The sequence below is a fragment of the Calonectris borealis genome, chromosome 2 (assembly GCF_964195595.1).
Source record: "Calonectris borealis chromosome 2, bCalBor7.hap1.2, whole genome shotgun sequence".
Taxonomy (NCBI): domain Eukaryota; kingdom Metazoa; phylum Chordata; class Aves; order Procellariiformes; family Procellariidae; genus Calonectris; species Calonectris borealis.
Genome location: NC_134313.1, coordinates 148,827,258 through 148,852,269, shown reverse-complemented (window position 1 = coordinate 148,852,269; position 25,012 = coordinate 148,827,258). Strand labels below are relative to the sequence as shown.

The 25,012-nt window shown below is 39.8% G+C and overlaps 1 protein-coding gene across 1 annotated transcript in view; it reads right to left on the bottom strand.

The window, feature by feature from the left end:
- Positions 1 to 4,253: 4,253 nt before the first annotated feature.
- LOC142079533 (macrophage mannose receptor 1-like) overlaps positions 4,254 to 25,012 on the bottom strand; it is a 34,290-nt gene continuing 13,531 nt past the window's right edge. Inside the window, exons 15-30 of the mRNA XM_075143891.1 lie at positions 24,481 to 24,625; positions 23,967 to 24,002; positions 23,709 to 23,878; positions 22,272 to 22,339; positions 20,518 to 20,618; positions 19,152 to 19,294; positions 17,497 to 17,611; positions 16,173 to 16,321; positions 14,499 to 14,601; positions 13,455 to 13,687; positions 11,662 to 11,827; positions 9,307 to 9,459; positions 8,934 to 9,050; positions 7,328 to 7,495; positions 6,112 to 6,153; positions 4,254 to 5,686 (exon numbers count right to left, since the gene is read on the bottom strand). Of these exons, the coding sequence (XP_074999992.1) occupies positions 5,442 to 5,686; positions 6,112 to 6,153; positions 7,328 to 7,495; positions 8,934 to 9,050; positions 9,307 to 9,459; positions 11,662 to 11,827; positions 13,455 to 13,687; positions 14,499 to 14,601; positions 16,173 to 16,321; positions 17,497 to 17,611; positions 19,152 to 19,294; positions 20,518 to 20,618; positions 22,272 to 22,339; positions 23,709 to 23,878; positions 23,967 to 24,002; positions 24,481 to 24,625 (2,154 nt within the window). The 3' untranslated portion in view covers positions 4,254 to 5,441. The remainder of the gene's footprint in view (positions 5,687 to 6,111; positions 6,154 to 7,327; positions 7,496 to 8,933; positions 9,051 to 9,306; positions 9,460 to 11,661; positions 11,828 to 13,454; positions 13,688 to 14,498; positions 14,602 to 16,172; positions 16,322 to 17,496; positions 17,612 to 19,151; positions 19,295 to 20,517; positions 20,619 to 22,271; positions 22,340 to 23,708; positions 23,879 to 23,966; positions 24,003 to 24,480; positions 24,626 to 25,012) is intronic.

Below are 25,012 nucleotides of genomic sequence, written 5' to 3'. Positions count from 1 at the left end.
TTTCTACTTTCCCATTTCCTGTTAAAAATTTGTTGTAAACAGATTTAACTCTGAATAGATCCTAAATTTTGCTTAGTTTTAAATGCACCATTAAGTCAGAGTACGCAGCAAACTGTGCCTTTAACAGAAGCTTACTTTCTTATAGCAGCCTAACAACCATCACAATCCCATGTGGTGGCTCTGAAATTAAAAGTACTATCACCGGGAGAAAAGTCTGCTGTTCGCATTGCCCAGTAATAAAAAATCTTTTTCTTGCAACATGGGGTGCAGGAGAAATCTTTGGGTGGATGGGAGATGTGTAACCAAGCCTCATTGCTATTCCACCTGCCTTTTGACAGCTGATTCATCCCCCTCACTGGTCACAGGCGTTGTACACCCAATATACCTTTTCTTCTTCCTGTTTTTCTTGCTTTCTGCCACTCCCCCGAGAGTAGACCCCAAGCTGGCCAGATCCAGCAGGTGGAATTATCGGCACCTTTTCTTCAAACTGAACATGTCCCAGGACACCAGAGGGGGTTCTGTTCTTTAACAGGTTGTTTAAAAACAAATGTCTCCACTTTCCACAGTATCTTTGCAGAGAAAGTGCTTGCCTGTAAGCTTTCTCTCAGTGGCTTCTTGGGTTGCAAAACAGCCCATACAGTTCCTCTGTAGCTGTCTAGGAGAAACCCCTTCCTTTTCATCACCCCACAGGCTTCCCCACGAGTCCACTTTCTGTTCCTCTTAGGAAAACCCTGGTTTCCTTCCCAACCTCTGCACTCCAGCACGATGCTCCAAAGCATCCCCCCCCACGCTGTGTGCATTCGCCACTCTCAAGGAAGAAACCATTTCCTCATCTTTCTAGATGGCTCTGCCCTGCAAAAGGCATCAGGAGCCAGGGCAAGCAGAGAGGCAGCCTGCCTTCTTCCCTGATCCCCAGCTGTGGCCTTTCCAAAGAACACAGAGTACCCAGGCAAATAGGAACAAACATACAAATACCTTAGACCCTCCACCCCCACCCCGTCCACACACGTGCCCTCTTCCCCAGTCTGAACAGCAGAGCTGGGCTCATGGGGCAACAGTTCACTTCATCCGTCTTTTTCTCTTGGCTCTCTCCTATGCAAAGCACGCTCACTCCCCCGTTGCTTCCCCATAACCAGGAGTCACATCCTCCTGCAGGAACCACCGTCCCTTGAAGCCCCTGCACTTCTCCCAGCAGCATCTGCATTTCCCACATCTCTGCCTTGCCGAGCTATTGCCGACCAGCCCAGCCTTCCCTGACTCTCTCAGGGATGGTCAGCACTTCTGGCCCAATTCAAACTCCTTCATTTCTACTTTGGCCTTTCCCTTCAACCTCCTTTTGTTTGGACACCTCACACTGTATTTTTGTACCATCCTCTTACCAACCTCAGCCTATGTTTCTCACTGCACAAGCCCCTGTTCCTCCCGTTACTGAATATTATTTCCTCCTATCTCCAGAACCTCTGTCCCATCATTAGCCTCTTCTGGTGGACCATGGAACAACTGTAAGTCCTACATGTATATTCCTAACTATTGACTGTAAAGGAGAATTATGTTAACTATTTCTAAAAGTAGGTGAGACAAATTTCATCTAACTGTCTAGAACAAGAGTCTGGATAAAAAGGCAGTATAATGGTTGCACTGTGTGCATTCTCCTGAAATGAGAGCAAATATTTCCTCAGAGGGATCAGAACTGCTGGTTCCTTAAAATACTTTAGATATCATTATTGAACAGATAGTGAATTAAAAGTTGTGCCCTGCAGAATGTCATAGAAGGGAGAAAGCTGGATATGTCAGATAAGGATACAGCTGAGAAGAGACAAAATGAACCCAAACTGTTCCTGTGTCCGGATACGGTGACATCAGGACAACTTTATGCTTATGGAGCAGTTCAAACCTTTCCTATTGACCCCGGAAAATCTGGCTCTTGCCCATTGGAATCTGGCCCGAAGGCACTAGTTCATTTCACAACTCTCTATCTATTCTGTTTGTATTTATAGATCTTTCTTACATTTTGTTCCAAATTACTCTTCACTTCCTGTTTCAGTCTCCTGGTTTCAGAAACGTAAATGACAAAATTAAACACTTTCAGTTCATAGACTTCTTTTTAGATCCCTGCTTTAGCCAAGGAACTGCAGCTAATATTTTCTTGTCTGTTCCAAGATACTGGCACCGATATTAGCAAATAGTTTCTCTGTAAATTGGTATTCTTTTGGAGAAGGAGGATGTTCCATTCTTCTTTGTACATCTGTCTGCCATGGCTGTGTCCCCGTCTGACATTACAGAAAGTTACAATGGTGAATTATTCCACAGCTTTTCCTTCCCTAAAGGCAGTTACTACTTCTTACATTGTAGTAAGTTCAAGTTGAGAATCAATTACTTTTTCAGCCACGTTATAGTTACAATTTAGGGATATAATGAAAATAGTGAGAAAAGGCAGGACATTCTCTCTAAAATACCACTCTAATATAGAGAAAGAAAGGGCAAGCAACTGAGAAAGTAGGTCTCCACATCTTGTCTGTGTGGAGAGGCATTTTATAAATGCTATTATGTTGCACGTAAGCCCAAATCCAGAATCTATGTTGAGGCTGGACAAATTGACAAATTGTGGTCCCCCAAACCTCTGTTTACAGCAGCTTAACCCTGAAGGTTCTTAGGCCCAGTAACTAAATTGGCACTAAATTTCCGCCATATCTGTTCCTGGGTATGTGTCTAAGCACCTCGATGAGCACCTATTTTATACGTCCATATAAGTGTTTTTAAACTAGGTACTAGATTTGTCTCATCTGAGGAGCATTCTTGGAGCAGGTCTGTTAGCTAGGATTTGGTATGAAATAGTGACAGACACAGCTTTCCTTCGGAAATCTAGCTGCAGGAGAGGAATTTGGAATCAAAAACCTGAGAGGAAACATAAACTTTGAGGAAAAAAAAGCATCATACTTGGATCTACAAACCAAAGTTTCATGTAAATTCCCTTTTCACTGATAGGGGATCAAGATGGGGGGAAATGCAGATCATAACCAGTATTCCTTAGAACAAGGTTTTTTTTTCACTAAGCTGTTACTACTAATAGAATCAAGCTATTATAATAACTAGCAAATAACTATTCACACAACACATTCAGTTCTTCACTTGCAGACTTCACTCACAGACAGTCACTCACAGCTACCTGGTGTGAGCAATATTTGGAAACCAATCCCAGCTGTATACTCAGTTGCAGAGACCCATACTGGCACTCCAGGAAATTCTTGGGAGACATCTGGAAAGTCCCTCAGAGGGTCATACTCTTCATTTTCAGATAGCAGCCACTGCTGCTGTCTTGGATGTGGTCCAGGTTATACAATCCTCTGCTGATGCTTGTGTGCACCAGTAGCCTTGTACAGTCCCAGCAAACTCTTGGTTCAGTTCTCACAGTTGCAACAGGACTACTAGTCTATAAAGCTTATCAGTCCTTGGAAACCTTCACAAACTAACTTCTCATTAGGCACCTTTCCTGTCTTTGGCCCATTGTTTTCTGGTAACCATTTCTCTATCCAGACCTATAGATCCTGTAGAATCAATTCAGACAGAAGCATCCTTTATGGCAACTGTTACAATGTTGGATTAATCTTTTTGATCTGCTCAGTGTTGTTAGGATTTCACCTGAAACACCTTATCCACTGGTGCATTGTACTGTCAGCAGGACCTACATACCATAGAGCAGGGTCTAGAAGGGAACAGCAAAAAGAATTAGAGAGCTAGAAGACATAGTCAGTGAGGTAAAAAGGGAAGAACTAGTGTCGCTATCAGAAAATATGGAGAGGAGACATGACAAGAGCTATCAAATATATAAGAATCTGTCTCAGAAACTGCTAAAGCAGTACAGCACATAAGTAGTCTTAAATTACAACACTTTCATTAGACATTTATTAAGGTAAACTTTCAAATGTCAGGGATAAAGAAGCAATGAGACACACTGTTTCACAGGATGGTAAAGACAAATCGCTACTGCCATTTAAGAACATGCTAGACTAGGAAAAGTGGATGCTCATTTGTGTATAGAAATTTGAGAATCCCATCCCTCCTTCATGTTATTTTTACTTTTACAATAAATTGTTCTCTTTAAGAAGACACACAAACTTTTACTTAGAACCAGCCTTTTAATGCCCATTTAGTGAACCAACGTAGAATAAAAACTTATTTACATGTATTTCATACACACGCAAAATATTTTAATTTAAACACAATTAAAATCTGTCAAAAGATTAAAATATCAAAAAATATCAAATTAAATAAGGACCTTCTCTAAACTAAGAGCTTTGAGTCATTTGATTGTTTACATTTGGCATAAAATACACTTGAAAAGTAAAAAAAAACCTATATGTGACCCTACTGTATATTTTCAGGGTTTATGAACCCAGGGAACATATCAGTAGACTACTATGACATGCGATGTTATCAGCTCCATCATGATGGAAGTCTGGAATGGTACTCAAAGAATTAAACCAGACTTGGACAGGGGGAATTTGGCTAGAAATTAGAAAAGACTTTCTAATGGTAAGTTTCATTAGGCTTTGAAAAAGTGGCCTAAAAAGTTATGAAATCTTCACAGGTATTGGAGATTTCAAGGATAAATTTTATGTAATTTTTTCAGCTATGAATTAAGTGTAATTCATCCTGCTTATTCCCCGTATTTCGCAGCATCTTTTCAGATCCCTGTTCTATTATTTAAATGATAAAGTATTTCTATTCACAATACATTCTAACCTCTTATTATAGTTGGTCTTTCAATGCTTATGTTACAGAATTATAGCAGAAGAAAAACAATTTACACTTCCCTTTCTATCAGTCATATACAGAGGAGGAAAATGTGTTAATTCAGATACTACAGTCACACAAAGGGTTTCTGTGGGTACCTTGGTAGCAAAAGGAGGATGTGGACGCACAGCACTGGAGCAGGCTGCCTGGCTGAGGCACGGAGCTGGTCCTGCTTCGAGCAGGGACCTGCACCAGGTGAGCTTGGAGGTCCCGTCCAACCTGTGCAATTCTGCCAGTCTGTGCTGGAGATTGGGGTGGCATTTTCAGGATACCTACAGATCTGGATATATGTTTTTGGAGCGTGCTAAGGAGCATATTCTTACAGTTGCCTGTGGTGAACATGGTTCTTCTTGTGCCTAAAGGTGATGCTAGACCCATGCAGAGGCTGGAACTGCCTGAGTGTTCACTTACACCGCGTAGCTCCAGGTATATGTGTATGCTCAACAGTCCTCCCAGGTACTACCGTTTGTGAGCAGACCTCTGGATCTGCCTTGCAAGATTGCTTGTTCCTGCTAGTACAGAAAGCAAGAAGCATCCTGTGCAAAATAAACTGGAATTTCCATAAGAGAAAATTGCTTTGCCTTAAGAATTATTGTATTCCGGCGCTTTAATTCCTTTCAAAATCAGGCCCAAGGTTACCCTGCTTATTAAACTGTTGCCTGCTCATTTTGTTCAATATTGGTTACAAGACAATTTGATTCATGAGTTCCAGGGTCAGCATCACCACAGTATATGGCATTGTCAAAACTGGCTGTCATTGTTTGTTGATCACGTCTTTTTTTATAGAAGAAATAGAATGTAAGGCCAGTTCCTGTTAGCAGAAGGAAGATCAGTATAACAATCATCCCACCTAAACTATTCGCAGATGAAGCAGCAGCTTTATTTTTTGATGCTGTGAAAGACAAAACAGAAGAATTACTACAAATGGCCAGAGACTGCTATTGCATACAACATCTCCCTAAGTAAACTGTGAGTGGAGTGAACTGTAAAAGTACTGAACAACCGTAACAGCCGTTAAAACTGATGCATGTTCCGGATGGACAACGCAAAATTGGGTTCAATTTCTTCTATGTTCCTTTTAAAAAGAACATTACATTGTACTACAGTATACCATTTGTAAAGCAAAAAAATATATCAATAAGACATCCAGTTTGAGAGAAGAGCTCTCCTTTTAAACAGATTTAAAATAAAATCATCTGAGACAGTTAAATGGGTATTTAAATGAAACTTTTCTGGAGGCAATTTTACTTGTAAATAATAGATGCGTATAAACTTATTGAAATTTCTGTTTAATGGGCTTATAGGAAACCAACTTACCTTTATTGACAGGTGAATCATGGGTTGGCTCAACTTCAATAACTTTAAAATTAAAAAATATATATTATATAATGTTTGCTAACAACCATTCAAAGATTAAATAGATACTGAATACATAATTTTGACTTTGCATTACTACCAAATTTTAAACAATCATAGAATCATAGAATGGTTTGGGTTGGAACCCTCTATTACTCGGGGAGTATGATTCAGTTAATTGCTTGCAGGACTGGCTGGGTGGGCCCTACAAACCTCATGGATGACTCCATTGCCAACCTGCCAACATGTGGAGATCCACAAGCAGGAGACTCAATTGGTTCCACATTGTGTCTATTATATTTGTGCAGTGGATCTGTTTGCCCATGGCAAATCTGGCCTATTTCATACTGTCTCCTAGTTGATGTGTGCAAACACAGCTGAATCCGTGTATATACAGTGACTCATGCTAGCTGCATGTGAATCCGTGCGTATATGGTGACTCACGCCAGCTGCATGTGTGCAGATTTAGATCCTTCATGCTTTATACAACACTGCTGTGCACGCAAGGGGGACTCAACCCAGCCTGTGACACATTCAGGTTTCTCATGGGTTGACATCCAAAAAACCACAGGGCCACAAGTAACCATTAAAAATGAAATGTACTGTGCTGTTTGATTGTCTTGGCATGTCTCCCTATGCCTGTGTCAGCAGAGAAATGAATTGGACCCCACCGCCCATCCTCACTTGACACTTTCTGCTTGGTCATCCAGCAGATCCCAGCACACTTTACTGGTACCGACCCCACCGGCAGCACCTACCTTGTTTCTGCAGGAGCTCAGTGACTTTGTATTGCTGCCCCTCAGCTTAGCTATCAGGAGAGTGTCTGCCTTTCTTCTCAGCACTAGTTTAGTCATCTATTCATCATCTACTGCCCCTTGCACTCTAACCATAATGACTATGAATTTTTACCACACTCTCACCAGGTCATATGTTCTCTGCTACCCCAGGGTGCAGCAAATGCAGAATCAATGCTTTTAAACTGAGAGGAGGAAGCAGTGACTCACGTTCTTCAACATTATTTCTAATTGTCCTTTACAGAAGTTACTCTTGGCTTTGATGCAGATGCACATGCATCAACATCAATGCATAAAGCGTACCCAGTGCATAAGCAGTTTGGCTTGATGTATATTAACTGCTACTTTTAAAATAGCCCCATGCACAGAAATTCAGAACTTACTTTTGGGGATTTTGCAAATAAAATTCTGGTCAACAGAGCAGTAATAGTTCCTCCAGGTTCCACTTGAGACATCCATGTCAACACAGTGTTCGTCAAAAATTACTGTAGGCTCTCCTTTCTCCCAGTTGACAAATTCTACCGCACTTCTGTCTGTCCATATCCATTCCCCTAAAATTAGAAGTATTACCTAGTGAGTGAATGAAGTGGGGAATCATTTCTAGTCTACCAGGCACAACAACATCAGATATAGAGTTTATTAGTTGATTAAGTTAGCATCATAGAGGGCTCACTTTTCACTCTTTTAACAGCCAGAGATATTCAGGTGGGAGTGTACCAAATGTAAATGCTCACAGACAAAGTTAACTAACTCCATTAGCCTTCAGGGCCACGGCTGTCAGTGATGTAAGGAAGACATACCCAGGCTACCCAAGGACTTTTAGCTGAAGCCTGTACCCAGAACTCACCTGTGCCTGGGAGCCTTAAGAAAAGCAGATCACCTGTGCGAGCCACGCTCTGCAGTTCAAGGATCCAGATTGCTCAGGAGATTTTCTTTATGTGTGTATCCAAGATCAGTGAATAGCTGCTTTATTAGAGCCGGTTTAATCAATTATCTTTGCAGACTGAAATCAGCTGTCTTTAATAATAACTCCCTGCTCATCTCCTGCTGAGGCCCATCAAGTAGAAATAATTGCCATCTCTGCTCCTTCAGGGTGTGCTTTCGTGGCAGCATATCCTGATATGACTTGCAACTGCCTCAATGCCACCTCCTCCACCCCCCCATCTGCAGCTGCACTTCCCTCTTGCCTCTGCTTGCACTGCACGTAGCAGTGTGGCAGCGTAGTGGGCCAGGTCAGGAACAAATCACTGCTTTTGTACTGTTAGTTTTCAGCTAGAACAGATGAACCTGGCCCACCATGCAACAAGGTGCCTGCCATTGCTGGTGGTGAGAGGGACTTGGGTAGCCATTGCCAAGGCCACTCACTGCAGCCCAGTCTAGACTCGCTCTGGAGATGTACCCTCAAAGTCTGCCATGAAAAACAGGCTTCAGAATTACAGTGATATAGAAAACAGGATCAAATTTGCAGTTAAAAAAAAAAAAAAGGTGAAATATTTTTGGATGAAAATAAAAAGCTCCATCAAAAAATTTATGAAAAAACCCCGAAATTTAGATTAAGAAATGTTGCTAGGCAGCTCGTATAAGCTGCTATCCCTTGTGTTGTTTAGAAATAAATTTCAATTTAAGACTGCCTCAGCTTTTAATTACAAGACAACATTTTTCTTAAAAGACTAACACTAGTTAAATGTCAAGCAATTTGAGTAAAAAAAAGTGACAGGAAACATTTTAATCAACTGCTGCAGTGCTAAGCTAGAACCTTTTACAGACTCTAATTACAGTAAGGGTACAAAAAACATAGATCTCTTCGTGGTTTATGTTTTAAGTATTTTAGCAGAAAAGCTATAAAACATTTAACAGTTGTTTTCTCTCTGATTATTTATTTAATATTTAGTATATTAGTATTAGCATTTAGTATGTTAGCGTTATTTAGTATTCTCTCTGTTTATTTAGTATTTATTTTCATCTCAGTATACACTCTGAAATAATTACCATCAATATTTTTGAACAATCCTATCCAAAACCTTCTGAAGTCACTTGCAAGTGGAGACAAATAAAGTAAGAGAAAGTTCATTTCAGCTGAATCTTCTATGGAAACCAGAGAAGCACCTAAAAATATCAGTTAAATATTACATATAATTTCAGCAAGATTTTCCATTAGAAATTAATTATCTCAGTAAACAATCATGACATGTTTCATGATCAGCTTTTTCATATAGTAGAAAAGCTTGATAATATATTTAAATTAGCTGTAGCTTATAATCGATATACATACACACACATCTATGTATTATCTCTTGGTTCTGGATTAAAAAACCAAACACACAAACAATCTGTAAAATATCCTAATAAAAAAGGCACTTACCCATTTGAATACACGTCATTGAAGCATCAGGCCAGCTTTCCTCAGAAGTGGTGTGAACATAGTAGCAATGACCACGGAAAGGAATCCAAGATCTACCACGCTTCGGTTCAGGACACCTTCCAGGAAGCTGTGGTGGTTCACTAGGGATTAACTCTATTAAGAAGACACACAGGTTTCAGCAAGGTCTTAAAAGCCAAAGGAAACATGTACTCCTGCACCATGCATCAGCCCTACCAATTTGACAACGTTTCCGGGAAAAGGAATATCCCATAGACTTAACTAATGATAAAAGATTGAACTAAACATGGTAAACTAGTAATAAACTATACTGGTTGGAGCTGGTTCTCCAATCTGCTAAAGAAGGCTTACACCCGTCTAACTGCAATTGTCTTCAGCAAGGCAATTTTTACTTAAAACTTGTGAAACAGAATGAGGAATGAGCCAGTACACATAAAGGATCTCGACACCACCACCATGAGCCAGTGGCTTGTGTCCTGCCAGTTTGTAGCAAGGTCAGTCAGAGAAGCTGTCTGTAACTGCCCTTGTACACACATTCAAAACTATGTAAAAGTAGAATTAGTAGCTTATTGCATCACCTGATTAAAGCCAAAGCAGAGCTTAAATGAATATAAAATTTTCTGTGAAATATCGTGCAGAGATCATAAATTTCATATATTATTTAAAATATGTTTGAAAATCAGGTGCAATATTTGAGCTCTAAAGTATCTCAGCAGAAGCTTCCCAGGATCTTATACTTTTAACAAATATAAATTAATCAATTCGGTTGCTACACTGACAGAACTTTCTTATCTCCCAACATAACAAAAGATACTTTTAAATGTAAAAATATATCACTATATTTATAGTTAGGCTAAAGTTGATCAATTCTGCAGTTCTTGACAAACAATGATGCAGAAAAGAACTATTAGATGTGGCACAAAATATTGCAGTTGTCTTTATGATGTGCCTGTGTTGACTGGCCTGTGAAATGAAATGTCTGGAAATCACTCAAGACAGACTGGATCTGGGAGTTCTTCCTTAAGAAAAGCAATAGTTTATCACAAAGCATACACCATTTATCACGATCTTTGCATATGTGTGTCGTGGTTTAACCCCAGTCAGCAACCAAGCACCACACAGCCACTTGCTCACCTTCCCTGCCCCAGTGGGATGGGAGAGAGAATCGAAGAGCAAAAGTAAGAAAACTCATGGGTTGAGATAAGAACAGTTTAATAATTTAATAATAATAATAATAATAATAATAATAATAATAATAATAATAATAATAATAATAAAATTCAATGAAAGCAAAAAAGAGAGAGAGAGGAACAAAACCCAGGAAAAACAAGTGATGTAACTGCTCACCACGCACCCACCGATGCCCAGCCAGTCCCCAAGCAGCAATCGCTGCCCCCCGGCCAACTGCCCCCTGCTTATATGCTGAGCATGACATCATATAGCATGGAATATACCATTGGCCAGTTGGGTTAGCTGTCTTGGCTATGGTCCCTCCCAGCTTCTTGTGCACCTCCTCGCTTGCAGAGCATGGGAGGCTGAAAAGTCGTTGACCTAGTATGAACACTGCTTAGCAACAACTAAAACATCAGTGTGTTATCACATTATTCTCATGCTAAATCCAAAACACAGCCCTGTACCAACTACTAGGAAGAAAATTAACTCTATCCCAGCCGAAACCAGGACAATGTGGAAAAGCTAAATTCATAAATAAATTCATAAATAAAGTCATTAATTTGAATTCCAGTGTCCTGGTTTTGACTGGGATAGAGTTGAATTTCTTTCTAGTGCTGTGTTTTGGCTTTAATATGAGGAGAATGTTGATAACACACTGATGTTTTCAGTTGTTGCTAAGTATCTTGTCAAGGACAACTACCCTCTGGGAAGCTACCAAGCTAGACTGGGAGGAGGGAATACAGCCAGGACAGCTAGCCCAGCTGGCCAATGGGGTATTCCATACCATGTGACGTCATGCTCAGTATATGAATGATAGGTGTGATCCAGGAAGTACCGATCGCTACTTGGTTATTGGTCAGCTCAGGTGGTGAGCAATTGCATTGTGCATCGCTCATTTTATATATATTATTATTATTATTATTATTATTATTATTATTATTATTATTATTATTATTATTATTATTATTTTCTCTTTTCTGTTCTATTAAACTATCTTTATCTCAACCCATGAGTTTTTTTCTCCCTCTCACCCTTCCGATTCTCTCCCCGCCCTGCCGGGGAGTGGGGGGGAGTGAGCAAGCGGCTGCGTGGTATTTGGCTGCCTGCCAGGTTAAGCCACGACATCCAGCATAACAGATCACATTTCTCCCATTCACAACTTACCATCAGACTGTTTACAGAGAGATAAAAATGTTTCGTTGCAAGGTGCTGTCTTCCAAAAACCATCCAAATCTAAATAGACACAGGCTGTGTTCTTATTTGGTTCTCCACTGGCCCAGTTATGATACCTGCTCCTCCTTCTATCTGACCATATGTAATGGCCACGAGTCTAAAAGTAAATGACAGGAAAGATTATGTCACATACAAGAATTAGACTGAAAGAACCGTAAGATTGCACTTGAAGGTATGTAAAAATTAGGAAAAATCAGAATCACGGTTTCTTGCACAAAATTAATTCATCCTCTGTCATGAATACATAACAGTCTGGTCCAGACTTTCACTCTCCACAGCAGTTAGAGCAGTGGTCCTACGGATGTTTATTTAGCACGCAACCTATATTACTCAATTCACACCATCCGTCTCATGCACTAAATGGGCAAAGGGCTTTGCGGTAACAAAAGTGAACATACAGTTGAAGATTTTATTAAAGGAGTCCACATATACACGCAGATCAAATAAAGATTGCAGAGAAAGTACTGCTAACAACCCTCTAACACAGGCTTCTCTATATATTTAGAAAGCAAATAGAAAAAGCAGAAGTTCCACTGGAGAGAGGTATACTGACAACGTTTTTCATGGGTCACGCATCACAGACCTCTGTCACCTATGCTAACAGGGCTTGTGATACATTTCTAGTTCTTGCAAGGACCAGATACTAGAGATGAGCTAAGCATGTATTTTTTCAGTGGATTTCACCATTATTTGCAGAGGATGACCAACATTAATCACATCCATGGCTCCTGTCATCCCGTCCTGCGCAGCCTAGCCCCTTCTTCCTGCCATCTTTGGAGGCAGGCTCCCATCCAATTCTTTGTGCCAGTTCCTTTCCTGTCCTTTTTCCTTTGAAGTCCTTGGCCACATTTCATCCCAGATTCCTTTCTAATCCTGGTTTCCCAGTGCCTGCTCTCACTGAAGTGTGGCTCCCGTTCCTCTCACCTCAGCGCCTGTGCCCTCTCTCAGTCCTGTGACCCACCAAGCCCCCGCTCTACCTCTCTCCTCTTGATTTCCTCACAACTCCGGTTCCACAAATATCCAGCTACATCATCTTTTTTCATGTCCTTTTTACATGCCTCTGATAGATGCTTCCCCTTTCAGACCGTTCTACTCTTCGCTGACTGAGTTTGTTGGCGGTTTTTCACAAGGCACTGGCTTCGGCTCCAAAAACCAGCCTAAGGTGTCCCCATTGCCAGAGGCCTGCTCCCGCCTCTATGCTGCACCATGCCATTTCCCCTATTGCCCAGCACAAGCTCTTGTAGCATGGGGCTGTGAATTAAAACAAAACTTAAAATAACCTCACGAGGAAAGAACTATTTTTAACCCAAGTTGCTTCTGTGGTGTGCTCCACTTTGTGTCTTCAGAAACAGCAATGGTCCCCCACATGAGCGTGTAGTAGACCGTGGCATAGGAAGTGGAAACTCCATAGCCACTTTTACCGCTGAAGCCACTGTCCACTGCAGCTACATCCTTGGTGGCCTTTGAAATGCAGGCTGTGGCAGTTCTCACTTACATTATGGCCAAACATTTAGATGTGTAAAACCCCTGAAGCAGAGGGAAGTCAGGTACCTCAGCAAGGTTTTGATACGTGCCACGCATTCACAGACCTGACTGATAGCACTCACGTGGGAGCAAACAGCGCCCACAGCAGCGGATCCCGTCAACCTCTAAGTAAGAAATATGGCTGATCTATGCTGATCGAGGGTAGCGGTACGATTGTCACAAGCATTTGATGGACTCACCGTGTTGCTGTTAAGACCAATCCATACTGGGTCCCCATGCTTTAATATTTGTAACCACAGGTAAGATTCAACATAAGGATCCAAAACGCTGGCGAGTTCTGCAGACTGGTCTCTGCAGTTCTTCTGTGCTTCTTCCCAACCCATTTTGTAGTTAATGACTGCGTAACGGTCATCACCATAATTGTTAAAGCCAAACATCGGAACTATGGGTTGGGAGTTTTGCAGTTTGGGGTCTGTAACGAGCAAACAAACACAAAGAAAAGTCAAACGCTTTATATTGTCTAGACATGAGAGAAGATCTAGTGTACTGGAGTAGTCAAGTAATCAAGAGAGGCTGGAATAACAAATTAAGATTTGTCCCAACTATCACTGCAGTGATGAAAGCCAAGTTTTCATGTTCTGTGACAAAATTTTCTAATTCTTGTCAGAATGACCTTTTAGCATAAATATCTGTACCACCTCCAGAAACATGCCTTGTAAGCTCTAGACCTTCCCAAAGCATACTGTAATGATGTAAGGCATTAAAGGGAACAATTCGTCCACTTTTTCCATGATATAGTAACATTTATTGTGTTTCTAACAAGGAACAGGGTATGGTAAGCACACCAGAAACAAGCAGAGGCATTGTTGTTGATGAAATTGCCTAAGAAAGACTGTAAAGGAAGTCAAGCAGGGCAGTTTTTCAAAATAAAGAAGTTGCAGTGCTTTTAAGTATAACAGTAGAATTTCAGTTTTGAAGAATTTACCCATATAAAGACAAAGTACTGTTCTCGCTCTCTCCCACCTGATCGCCAAAAATAGTAAAATATGTAATGATCCATACATTTTTTATTTTTTTTATTTACCTTAAAATAGGAGGAGTTAAGAGTTTTTCTCCAAAAAATAAAATGTGTGCTCATTTTGTTAAAATGGTCCGTAGTGCATGTGATACTGTCAGATTAGTTCAGTTAAAATAGGGTTGAATATGGGAAAGTCACTTTTAACACCAGTTTGACATAACCACAATAAATCAGCTGTACTAGAAAGTGGTGAAAGAAAACTCACCAGAATTTTTCTGGCATATGTAGCTTTTGCTTGTTTTACATTCTTCATCTTTCCACTTCCCTGCCTGTTCAATAGGGTTCTTCATCATAAAGATACAGTCATCCTACAGGGGAAATGAGATTAACAAGAAAAACGTGTATAGATAGGAAACTTTCCTACTCCTGTTGGATATACAGGCTCACCTATCACACACAGGCGCACACAGAGGAATAATATGAAGGTCATATATATGAACTCATACAAGCAATGGTCAGGCACAGTAATATGACAATAAACATTTACAACTCAGCCCTAGGAAAGTTTGTACTTGGATGATGGAGGGAGTTGCAAAGCACAGCACAGAGGCAGGAAGAAGCATCTGGGACTATCTGTATGTATATAATCTCTGTGCATGCACGTGCGTGTATATGTGTCTGTGTGCAGGTAGACATGCGTGTGCTAGGTCTGGCCCACAGGACATTTCAGCTCTGTTACTGTTTTCGTGGAGGTTATGGGGAAACTCTCCTCAGCACTGAAGCTTGCCTGGAGAGCTGAAATCCTCTTCCTGCCCCGACCCGGCACTAGGATCCAAAGCTGTCACCACAGTGCAGTAACGTAGAGGTAGTGATCAGAAACAACCTTCTGTGGGGCACACGTCCCAAACCCTTTCCACTGCAATTTGGGCTCTTTACCTTCCTCCTTTTCCTCCCACACGGTGAGAAGCTTGGCTTTCTGCAGCGGGAGGCAGCAGCTCTTCCCACCATATCAGCCTAACCTCATGCTACCTCCAAACCCCCCCAGGGGCAGTAGCCCAGGTCTTGGCTGCAAGTGAAGGAAAGTGTATGAGGAGCAACTTGTGTAGGGAAATAGGCATAGCCTTCTACAGAAAATGTACGCTTGTGTGAGATGGGGAAGTCCCAGAGATCCCAAAACCCAGGTCTAGCCTGGATGGCAGCAGACATCAGACCTCACATAACTTTTTCCTATTTTACCTGGACTCAAAACAATTTTGTTATGAAAAAGAGAGAAACTCGGTAAAGTTAGCACAGGAGTACAGAAGTAGTACTATCAAGTACAGTATTCTACATTAGCCATTTTGCAGTTATTGAATAACACTCAGTTTTATCTTGCAATTAAACACAAAATGTTATAGCAATGCTGAAAGTTTCAAAGCACGCAGAAGAAATATTTCAGAAGGAAGATTTTGTAGAATGTATAGAGGGAGAAGATAAAAATGAGAAAGGAAGATCCAGAGCCTCCTTTTTTGAGGATTTTGTTCAATGCATTTATCTTAATAAGCTCAGTGCCAAGGAATGTAAATATACAGAGTTATCTGAGTATTTTCATCAAGTCTAAATAACATTCACTGTATCCCAAAATTATATAGTTACTGCTATGCTATGGTTTATTTGAGTCTCCTGATCAGTCATGGCAAAGTGAGGGATTCACTTGCCTGAGTTTTGCATAATGTTTCCAAACATCTGTCTGGATTCCTAACAAAAAATTCATAACAAAACACAGAAGTTGGAAAAAATGTGTGAAGGTAGATCTCCCACATGATTACTCTGCTTTCAAAAGCAACAAGCTCACTAAAAATCTTCATAACGGAAATTTTACAGAAAATACAGTTGTAGCTATATACATTCATCTACCAAAGTTATAATGTTTGAGTGATAACCAGAAATTAATGTTTACCTGACTATAATAACTTCTTGAACCTTTTGCCCAATTTGTGTAGTAAACCGGGCTTCCATCTGTCCATAAGTATGTGTGCTCCTGATTTATGTCATTCAGTCCAACCCAAGCATCTGTTGCAGCATCTTTTAAGAGGGACATGAGGAAAGCTGAAGGAAAAAAGAAAAATTGTACGAGGAGGGAAACTGAATGCACCTTTCCCCAACAGTGCAGAGTCTAGAGTGCCTGGAATCAGTTTTGGTTTTGGTTTTCTCTTTTTTAATAAGGTGGTAAACTTATGATAAAAATAAAAAGAATAGATAGTCATCTGACACTAAAGTCCAAAAAAGTATTTACAAACTCAAAGATGGGCAAATTTTGACACATAAAATTTTTTTCAACATTTTTAAAGGAATTTATGCTTATACTCTTCTGTGTTGTTGAGCATCTGAGGAAGCAGGGAAAATGTTTTAATGATATTACAGAAATTAACATGAGTACTCTACACCTTGGCACATAGAAAATGAGTCTGCAGACTGTGCACTCCAGCAACAACTTTGTTAACCAGACTTAATATCTTGGTTTCTAAACAGGCATAACACAAATAAAACTACCTGTTAACCAAGTATACATATACTGAGACCTCAGCTTTTTGGAAGGCCAGATGCTGTTTCCCTTAGCTCCTGCCTAGACTGACTTTCCACTAAAAGACTGTTCTTCGACTGTCCTTGCTCTGCTACAGAAAAAAGCATAAACCACAAGCACTGGTGGAGTGAGCTAGGAGATGGTCTGTGTGCAGCCCTCAGGACCATTACATTTCCTGAGCAAACTTAAGGCCTCACTGAAAACCCTGCAACATGCTGAGCAGCAAGACCAGCAGGCTGAGGTCCAGCAGAGCAAGGGGAACAGGGGGAATTTGGGACTCCAGCATTGGAGCCTCCACCGCCTGAGGATGCACCCTCCACTGACACCCACAGCGTTTGGCTCAGCAGCTAGGTGCAAGGTGATTTGTTTTGAATGTTACTCCTTTTATGTGCTATTTTTACATGTACACTTAAAAAAATCAAAATATGGACATTTTATTATACGACAAGCCCCTAATACAAAATCTTAATATTTGAACAGTATGAATTCCTATATTAGCCCCAGAGCTATGATTTTAAAAGTTAATCAAGACACTAAAATCTATGCAAGCATTTTTCAAAAGTTGCAACTTCTCATCCAACATAACTTGATATTAATATGGCATAAATAATAGCATATATTGCAGAAGCTATCTGTTTTAGTCTGTTTATCAGGAATTACTTGATGTCTCATCCAGCATCAAAACATTAGTACTTCATACCTTGCATTTCCTTTTTTGATATAGTAGCCAGGTTTCCTCCAAAATTAATACAATTGTTCCGCGCAGCGTGCCATGTCAACGTATCATTTTCATTAAGGCCAAACACTTTGAAACACTGAAAAAGAGAAGAGTGCCAAATCGGTAACTGGATCGTGTTTTAATTTCCAGTGAAAGCATCTCTGTTTGGAACAAACGAGATAAGCTGGATATTTTAAGCAAAAAGGGAGATTAGCTGATTTAACAGTCCTTTCTAGCTTGTCTTTAGGTCTTTATGAAAGAGAAGATCTATACTAGAAAGCCAGCGTATACCCCAATATTTTAGCATACGCTTAGAAGAAGGAATATGTCAGTCTAATGGTTTCAGTAGAAATTACGTTAAAGTTTCTGAGCACACTTGTGAGGTGTTACTTTGTGGGAGGAATGCCTAAGAAGACCTCAGAAAACAAGCAAGGATAAGACATGTTATTGAAGCTAAACATCTCAGCTTCTGTTGCCCTGTTTCTCATACCAGGTTTGGTTCTCACAGGATAATCACAGAAAGAGAATGATTCTGACGTTACAAAGAAAACCAGGAATGTACCATTTCTTGTAGTATGATGATTCAACCAAGATGTCATTAGACAGCTTTGCCAGAGTCAAGCAACCTAAATGTGCTGATTAAAGCATCCAACTGAAAAGTTAATCAGGTAATTTGGGGAAAAAGTTGGGCAAAAGGGAGGTAGCTCCATGACAGTCAGAAGTAGTGTCTAAACGCTCGGAGAGGAGTCAAGGATGGAACCTCTGGAAACAACTTTTCCAGGAGGTGAGGGAGACATTTTAGCTTGAGAGAGCACTATGAAATGGAACAAACTCTGAGTTTGTGACTTTTTTCCCCAGGGCTGAGAGAGGGAAGGAAAGAGGAGACAGCAGCCGGTGTGTCTCAAACAAAGGAGCTCTATCAAACTGAAGTCATATTTTGACTTAGCCAAAAGAAAGAGAGATGGAGCTAGATGAGGCAATGTAATCAAGGATTATCTTCATTGCTAGGTGTATTCTCAACAGTGTACACTGTTGTTTTATAGCTTTTATAGCTTCACTGATGACAATCTATGGATTTTAAATACATACACTCTCTTATCCTGAAATCTTGTCTTTTGAGAGGGCTAAGAGTGATCTTACATAATAAAGTGTGGTGAAGCTTATAACTGAATTTTACTTAAAAACCTTAACAGGTATTTGGTTATATAAAAAACCTGATAAGCTTTCCTCAAGGGAAGGTGCCTTGGTGGCTTAAGAGCTGGTGCATAGTAGGCAAGGGATGAGTAAGTGTCCAGGCAACCTATGACAGCCAGATAAGCTCAGCACAGTCAATGAGAACATACAACAGCTCCACACGAGGAAGGTTGTTCAGCCATCCTTGGCAACACTAAACACTAGCAAAAATATAAGACGAGGCCTTCTTCTTATATGTCTCATGACCCCTCTCATAACTACTGTGATTGCAATAGCGGCTATAATTTCTATTTCAGGAATCATATTTTTAGATTCTTTAAATATGCACAATCAGAACATATTTTGTCATAACCGAAAACCCTGCTACAACTGAAAAACTGGACCAAAGATGGTTGTTACTCTGCTTTTCTTAAAATAAAATATACTGACATTTCATACTGCACCTTGTTATCAAAGAGGAGCCAGTCTTCTGGACACCCGCCCTTTGGGGGTGGTGAAGTGGGAGCAACTGTTGGACGAACAGTATTGTTAAGCCTTTCACAGATGAATAACTCAACGCTGCCGCAGTTGAGATCATTCCATGTACCTGAAAGCAAATGAGAATAAAAGAAAAACTAAATGCAACTGAGACTGGGATAAAAACTGTCCTTTTCTAAAGCAAATCTATCACAGGAAGTAGAACTAATAACCGTATTTGTATTTATCTCCCGTAGAAATAATGAGTATTTTTTATGTATGCTCCTTAGAAATATTCAGGTTTCCAGCAAAATTCAGAATACTCATATTTTGTCTGAAAGCAGAAATATTTCAATATTGAAAACCTATAGCATTGCCACAAGGGTGTTTTAGTTCAAATGCTTAATTCACCTCTTTAAGATCTGTAAGATCTCTAGAATCACTCTGTCTATATAAGGTACTTGGTCTTTGTTACCTTACTACCTGAGTCTGGGTATTTTTTCTCCTGATAGGAGTGTGATGTAAGAATATAACATTAACATCACCATCCCTATTTTACAGATCAGCAATGAATAAGAAAATGGCATTCACTTCATTAGCTGCAGACAGTTACAAGGTAACTAATCACACCTTATGTTTAATGGAGATATTGTCATTATAATTCAGTGAAGTTAAGGACGTCATTCATCTTGTCTTAAAGAAAATCTCTGAAATAGGACATAGTATTTACTCCCCAAAAGTGTTCACTTCCTTCCGTTGACCTCTAACAGAGCCTAGGAAGATTACCTCAGTTATAGATTTTGAGACTAAAAAAGTTTAAAGTGGAAGAGATTAACTGCTCCGAAGGAGACTAAGTGCTTGGCTAGTGTAAGCACAGTTATTTCCAGCTCTCTGTATTAAAGGATATTTGTATTTATTTTAATTAAAACAGTGTATAGCATTGTTTAGTAATAATCAAAGCCATGCCCAAGCCCTAGATTTTTAGGAACTGCACAAGCAATAACAGACAGCTGATATCCTCGAGAGGCAGTCATAAAATGGACAGAGCTTAGAGGAAAAACCATACTGACTGTATCTGCAGATGGTCTGATACTTAACTGATTTGTTCACGTTGAAATTTTCTGACAAAGCTAGGAATCAAATTGCAGATATAATCCAAAGTGTTAGCTACATAGAGTTGAATTTTTAAAAAGTGCATAAATGGAAGAAGACAACATGATTTATTTTCCTGTGCTTTTTAAACACTCTGTCAAACATCAGCCTGCTCGGTATTATAACTTACCAACCCTTGCACATGCAGCCCTCCCAAGCCTATGCCACACCGTGCAGACGGAATGTTGTTACAGCACCCACCTGTTTGGCTATACATGACCACACAGTTTTCATCATTATTTGCAAAATTGGGTTCATTTGGAGCCCAGGCAACATAGTTCACTGGAGTTCCATCCATCCATCTGAAAGAAGTCATTTGGGGGAATAATAATTCTCAATTGAATTAGTCAATATTTCTTTACAAAGGACATATTAGAGTTTCCTATATCCTAGCTTACAAACACATGTTGTTCTCTGGTAAAAGAAAAACAAGACCTTCCACTTGGAATTAGTAAAAAATATCTGTATGTCAGCTGCTCTCTCTGTTGACCTGGACTAGGTCTGAGCTAATCATTTCAACGGGTGGTCCCAGCCTTTCTTGGTCTCTGAGCATTGATAGCCTACAGGAAACACACCAGTGTAGCACTGGGCCTGGCTTTCCCTGGAGCACAGAAACAGAAATCTGAGCCTAGTTTAGTAATTTCCTGGGTCAAAAAGCAATAATATAAGATCTCGTAGGGTAAGAGAGAGCCTTGAACCACCTACTGGGGACTACTGGGAACCATTTTGTTAAACAGAGGAAATTTTTAATATTATACAGCTATTTCAGTTGTGCAACAATCATTTCCCAGTTTGGTGATTCACAAATTTATTCTCAAGAAGTACCCAAAACAAAAAAGTAAAAAAGCCTCAGTGTTCTGGAAGGGGGAGAGTCAAGTGGGGAATCTGCCAAGACTGAGCCTTCAGACATCAGCTCCAGGGCAATTTAGTGTTTTGGAGACTAAGCAACTGTATGTGTGCTTTTGCAACTAAACTACAAATAAGGAATTCAGCGAGGATGCCTAGCTGCTCCCACCTGCATTTTCCTGAGCCACATAGGAAAAAACAGTACATTATAAACCGGGAGGAATAATATAAAGACAAATAGTGGCACCATCATCAACAGGGAGGAGGATGAAACTAGTAAGGAGCAAGGGAGAATTGGAAAAACAACAGTGTTTTCTGAGCAGTAGATGTGATGTAGAAAGCAGAAGCTCCAGGACATGAGACTATCCCGTCTCTGTAGCTTGTGGCCAAGAAAGACATCCTGAGGTAACAGAAGAAAGACTGAAATGAAGAAGCTGAGACTCATCTGACCAAGCTTCAAATCCCAGGAGAAGGCACTAGAAAGAAGAGGTGGGGGGTGGAGGTGGGGGTGGGGAGGGGAAAGGAGAGCCACAGGATAAATATGTCTGTAACTCATCTAAGGCTCCAGGGAAGGTTTAGGACATTCCCAGGCACTTTGTTTCCGAAGACATTTGTAGAAGAGTAGTGACTCCATATAGTCTGAAGCTGTCCTGCCCTGGGCTCTGACAGTACAACCATCTGGAAATTACCTTCCAGACAAGGGCTCTCCAGTATTGCTATTTCACCTCTAAAAACCACCATGATGCCTCTCACTGCAGGTTTTGAGGGTTCTTTTTCTTTGATCATTTGAATATTCAGTAATGTCTGCAAGTACCATCTGGAACATCCTAGAGACCTCCAACCAATTTTATCTTTCATCTAACAAGGAAAAGGGGATGACACTGCACTGACGATACAAAAGCAGAGTATAGAATCAAAAGAAGGGGAAATAGATAGTGCAAATATTATGGAAGAAGTGCTCCCCTGATGAGAATCGTGTTTTAAAACTTTATGTCAAGACATTGCTGTAGACAGGTTTTGTCAGTCATTGAACTTCAACAGTTTCTTACAGACAGCCATGCCAAATGTTCACATCATGAGTCTGACAAACTTAATTTGTTTTTACTTACCGGAATGTCTTGTCAAGGCTCACACTTAAGCCAATATAAAAGTTATTTCCCCAGTCTTTATAGAAAGTCTAAAACACAAAACATAAAAATTTTAATGAGCTGTAAGAAAACAGATTTCAAATAAAATAAGCAAGCTCTCAAAAACCGCTTTAGTTTCAGTTGTACAATTACATAGTATGCAACGTGCAGGGACTTTCTGGGATTATGTGCCTGAACTGCAAAGTGCGAAATTTTCCTCCAATTTCCAGTATTTAAATAAAAAAAAAAAAAAGAGAATGGCATGAAAAAGAAATGGAGCAAAAAGCTCTGTTAAGAAGATAAGGACGACCTCTTAAGCAGGCTATAAAAAAAAGCAATATTTTTAAAATTTTTAGGAAATCATAGTGAGAATTTGCCAAAAGGTTACAAGTAAATGATAGGGTTTAGTACTTAGTCATGTGGAGGTGTCGTGGTTTAACCTGGCAGGCAGCCAAACACTATGCAGCCGCTCGCTCGCTCCTCCCACCCCCAATGGGATGGGGAGAGAATAGAAAGGGTAAGAGTGAGAAAACTCAAGGGTTGAGATAAAGACAGTTTAATAGAACAGAAAAGGAAGGTAAAATAATTTAAAAAAAAAAAAAAAGAATATACAAAATGAGTGATGCACAGTGCAATTGCTCATCACCCGCACTGACTGACAACCAAATAGTGATCACTACTTCCTGGAACATGCCTACCATTCATATACTGAGCATGACGTCACATGGTATGGAATACCCCGTTGGCCAGCTGGGCCAGCTGTCCCGTCTATGCTCCCTCCCAGCTTCTTGTGCACTTGGCAGAGCATGGAAGCTGAAAGTCCTTGACCAGTAGGGTACTTAACAACAACTGAAAACATCAGTGTGTTATCAACATTCTTCTCATACTAAATCCAAAACACAGCACTAGGAAAAAATTTAACTCTATCCCAGCTGAAACCAGGACAGGAGGAAAGGATGGAATCATGTTTGGTTTTAATAGTATGAAACTATTTCCAAAATAGTATATCATCATCAGGATATTCTCTTCCTATTAGAAAATATTCTGGCTTAAACCTTTTACTGAAAAGCTGAAGTCTGTTTCAACAAAAAAAGGGAAAAAACTTTTCTTGAATTCTGTGAAGAGAATGAGTTGGAAAACAAAACATACTCAGTAACAGTAGCTTTCAGCTAAACACAGCAAGGTTTTTGAAAGTTGCACCCTGAGAGTGTTCTTGAAAAGAAGCTGAGGATTTGTCTACATGTAGCAATTTATCAAAACTATGATTATGGTAAAGCTCCTAAGTAGATAAGCCCATGAAAGGTGGCACAGATTTTTTTTATGATGGGGACCACTTTCTAATATTTCACAAGCCAGCTGAAAAAGGTGCCTCAGCGCAGGACAGAACGGTGCATTTCTGAAGTAAAACATGTTTCTTACGTATTTCCAAAGAAAATTTTTTTCACTTTCACTCTCAATGACAGCAAGATCACCACCATTCTTCTTGCAAAAGTCCCTGGCTTTTTCCATAGGCATTGGTTCCTTGCTGAAGTAGTATTCCTTGTGCCTATATATTATCCAGTTATCTTCACTAACAATATATTCATAATCTGCAAGGTAAAACATTAAGCAGTCTGTAATAGAAATTAATATCATTATATGTTAATTTATTTCTATTATTGGAAGTACAAGACTTACTGAATGTGAAAGTAGGCTCTGGTTTCAGTGATGCTCCTGCAATGTAAATAAATATCTGAGTATATTAAGTTTCTCAGACATCTCTCAATTAAATATATTTATATAGTTTTATTTATACAGCATTTTAATTCCAATTAATAAAATTAATCTTAAGATTTACTCAATATGCTTATTTTTGTCACAGAATTTCTCAGAATAACTGAAAAAAAGGTGTTACACTCAGCAAAATACCATGCTAGAGCTGATCACAAGTTAAGCTTACAGAAACTATGCACAATTTTAGGCTGCTGTATTTCACTTAGTCAACATGCTGCATATACATCCCAAACTTACACGTGTATCTCATGGATGAATTCGTAGTTTTCAATTGCTTTTATTTAAATGAAAATGTATTAAGAGTTTCATTGTGCTTGCTGGCACAGCTGGCTCTAATACAGGCAGACAGTGTGATCTGACCTGGAAAGGATGTTCTTATCTGTCTCTAAAAGTGGCTCAAGGAAGAAAGTCATCCTACCTTTTTTTATTTGGCAAACATAGTCCTGCATATGTTCACAAAATAAATCATTCCAGTTCATATTAGTGTAGCCATTAAACACGCCACATTTTTCATTTCCATCATAATTGTTTGGTTCTCCATTTGCCCATTTTTCAAAATTTACCTATAGTAGAAACACAGCTTTGTTACTATTTTCCTTTTAAAGTGAAAAAATTGTCTTACATCATCCTGTTAAAGAAGAATTTACTTAATTTGATTTCATGGTCCATCTTGTACTTTGGTGCCAGACCTTGTAAGGAGAAGGACATGATCCTTGCATAGCATAATGATTTGTCTATGTATTTATAAGCCATGTTAGTAAGCCAAGAAGTTGTTGCCCTCTTTGTTATCAGGAGAGATTAAGTTCTCCTATCAAGCTCTAGAAAGTATCTAAGTACCTTCCTCTCGCCCCTCGGTTGGTTATCCTGCTCTGATGTTTCAACCTGAGACAATCCATCAGGACTTGGGCCTTGCAGACCTTGATCTGCTTAAGGCAGCGAGGGCAACAAAA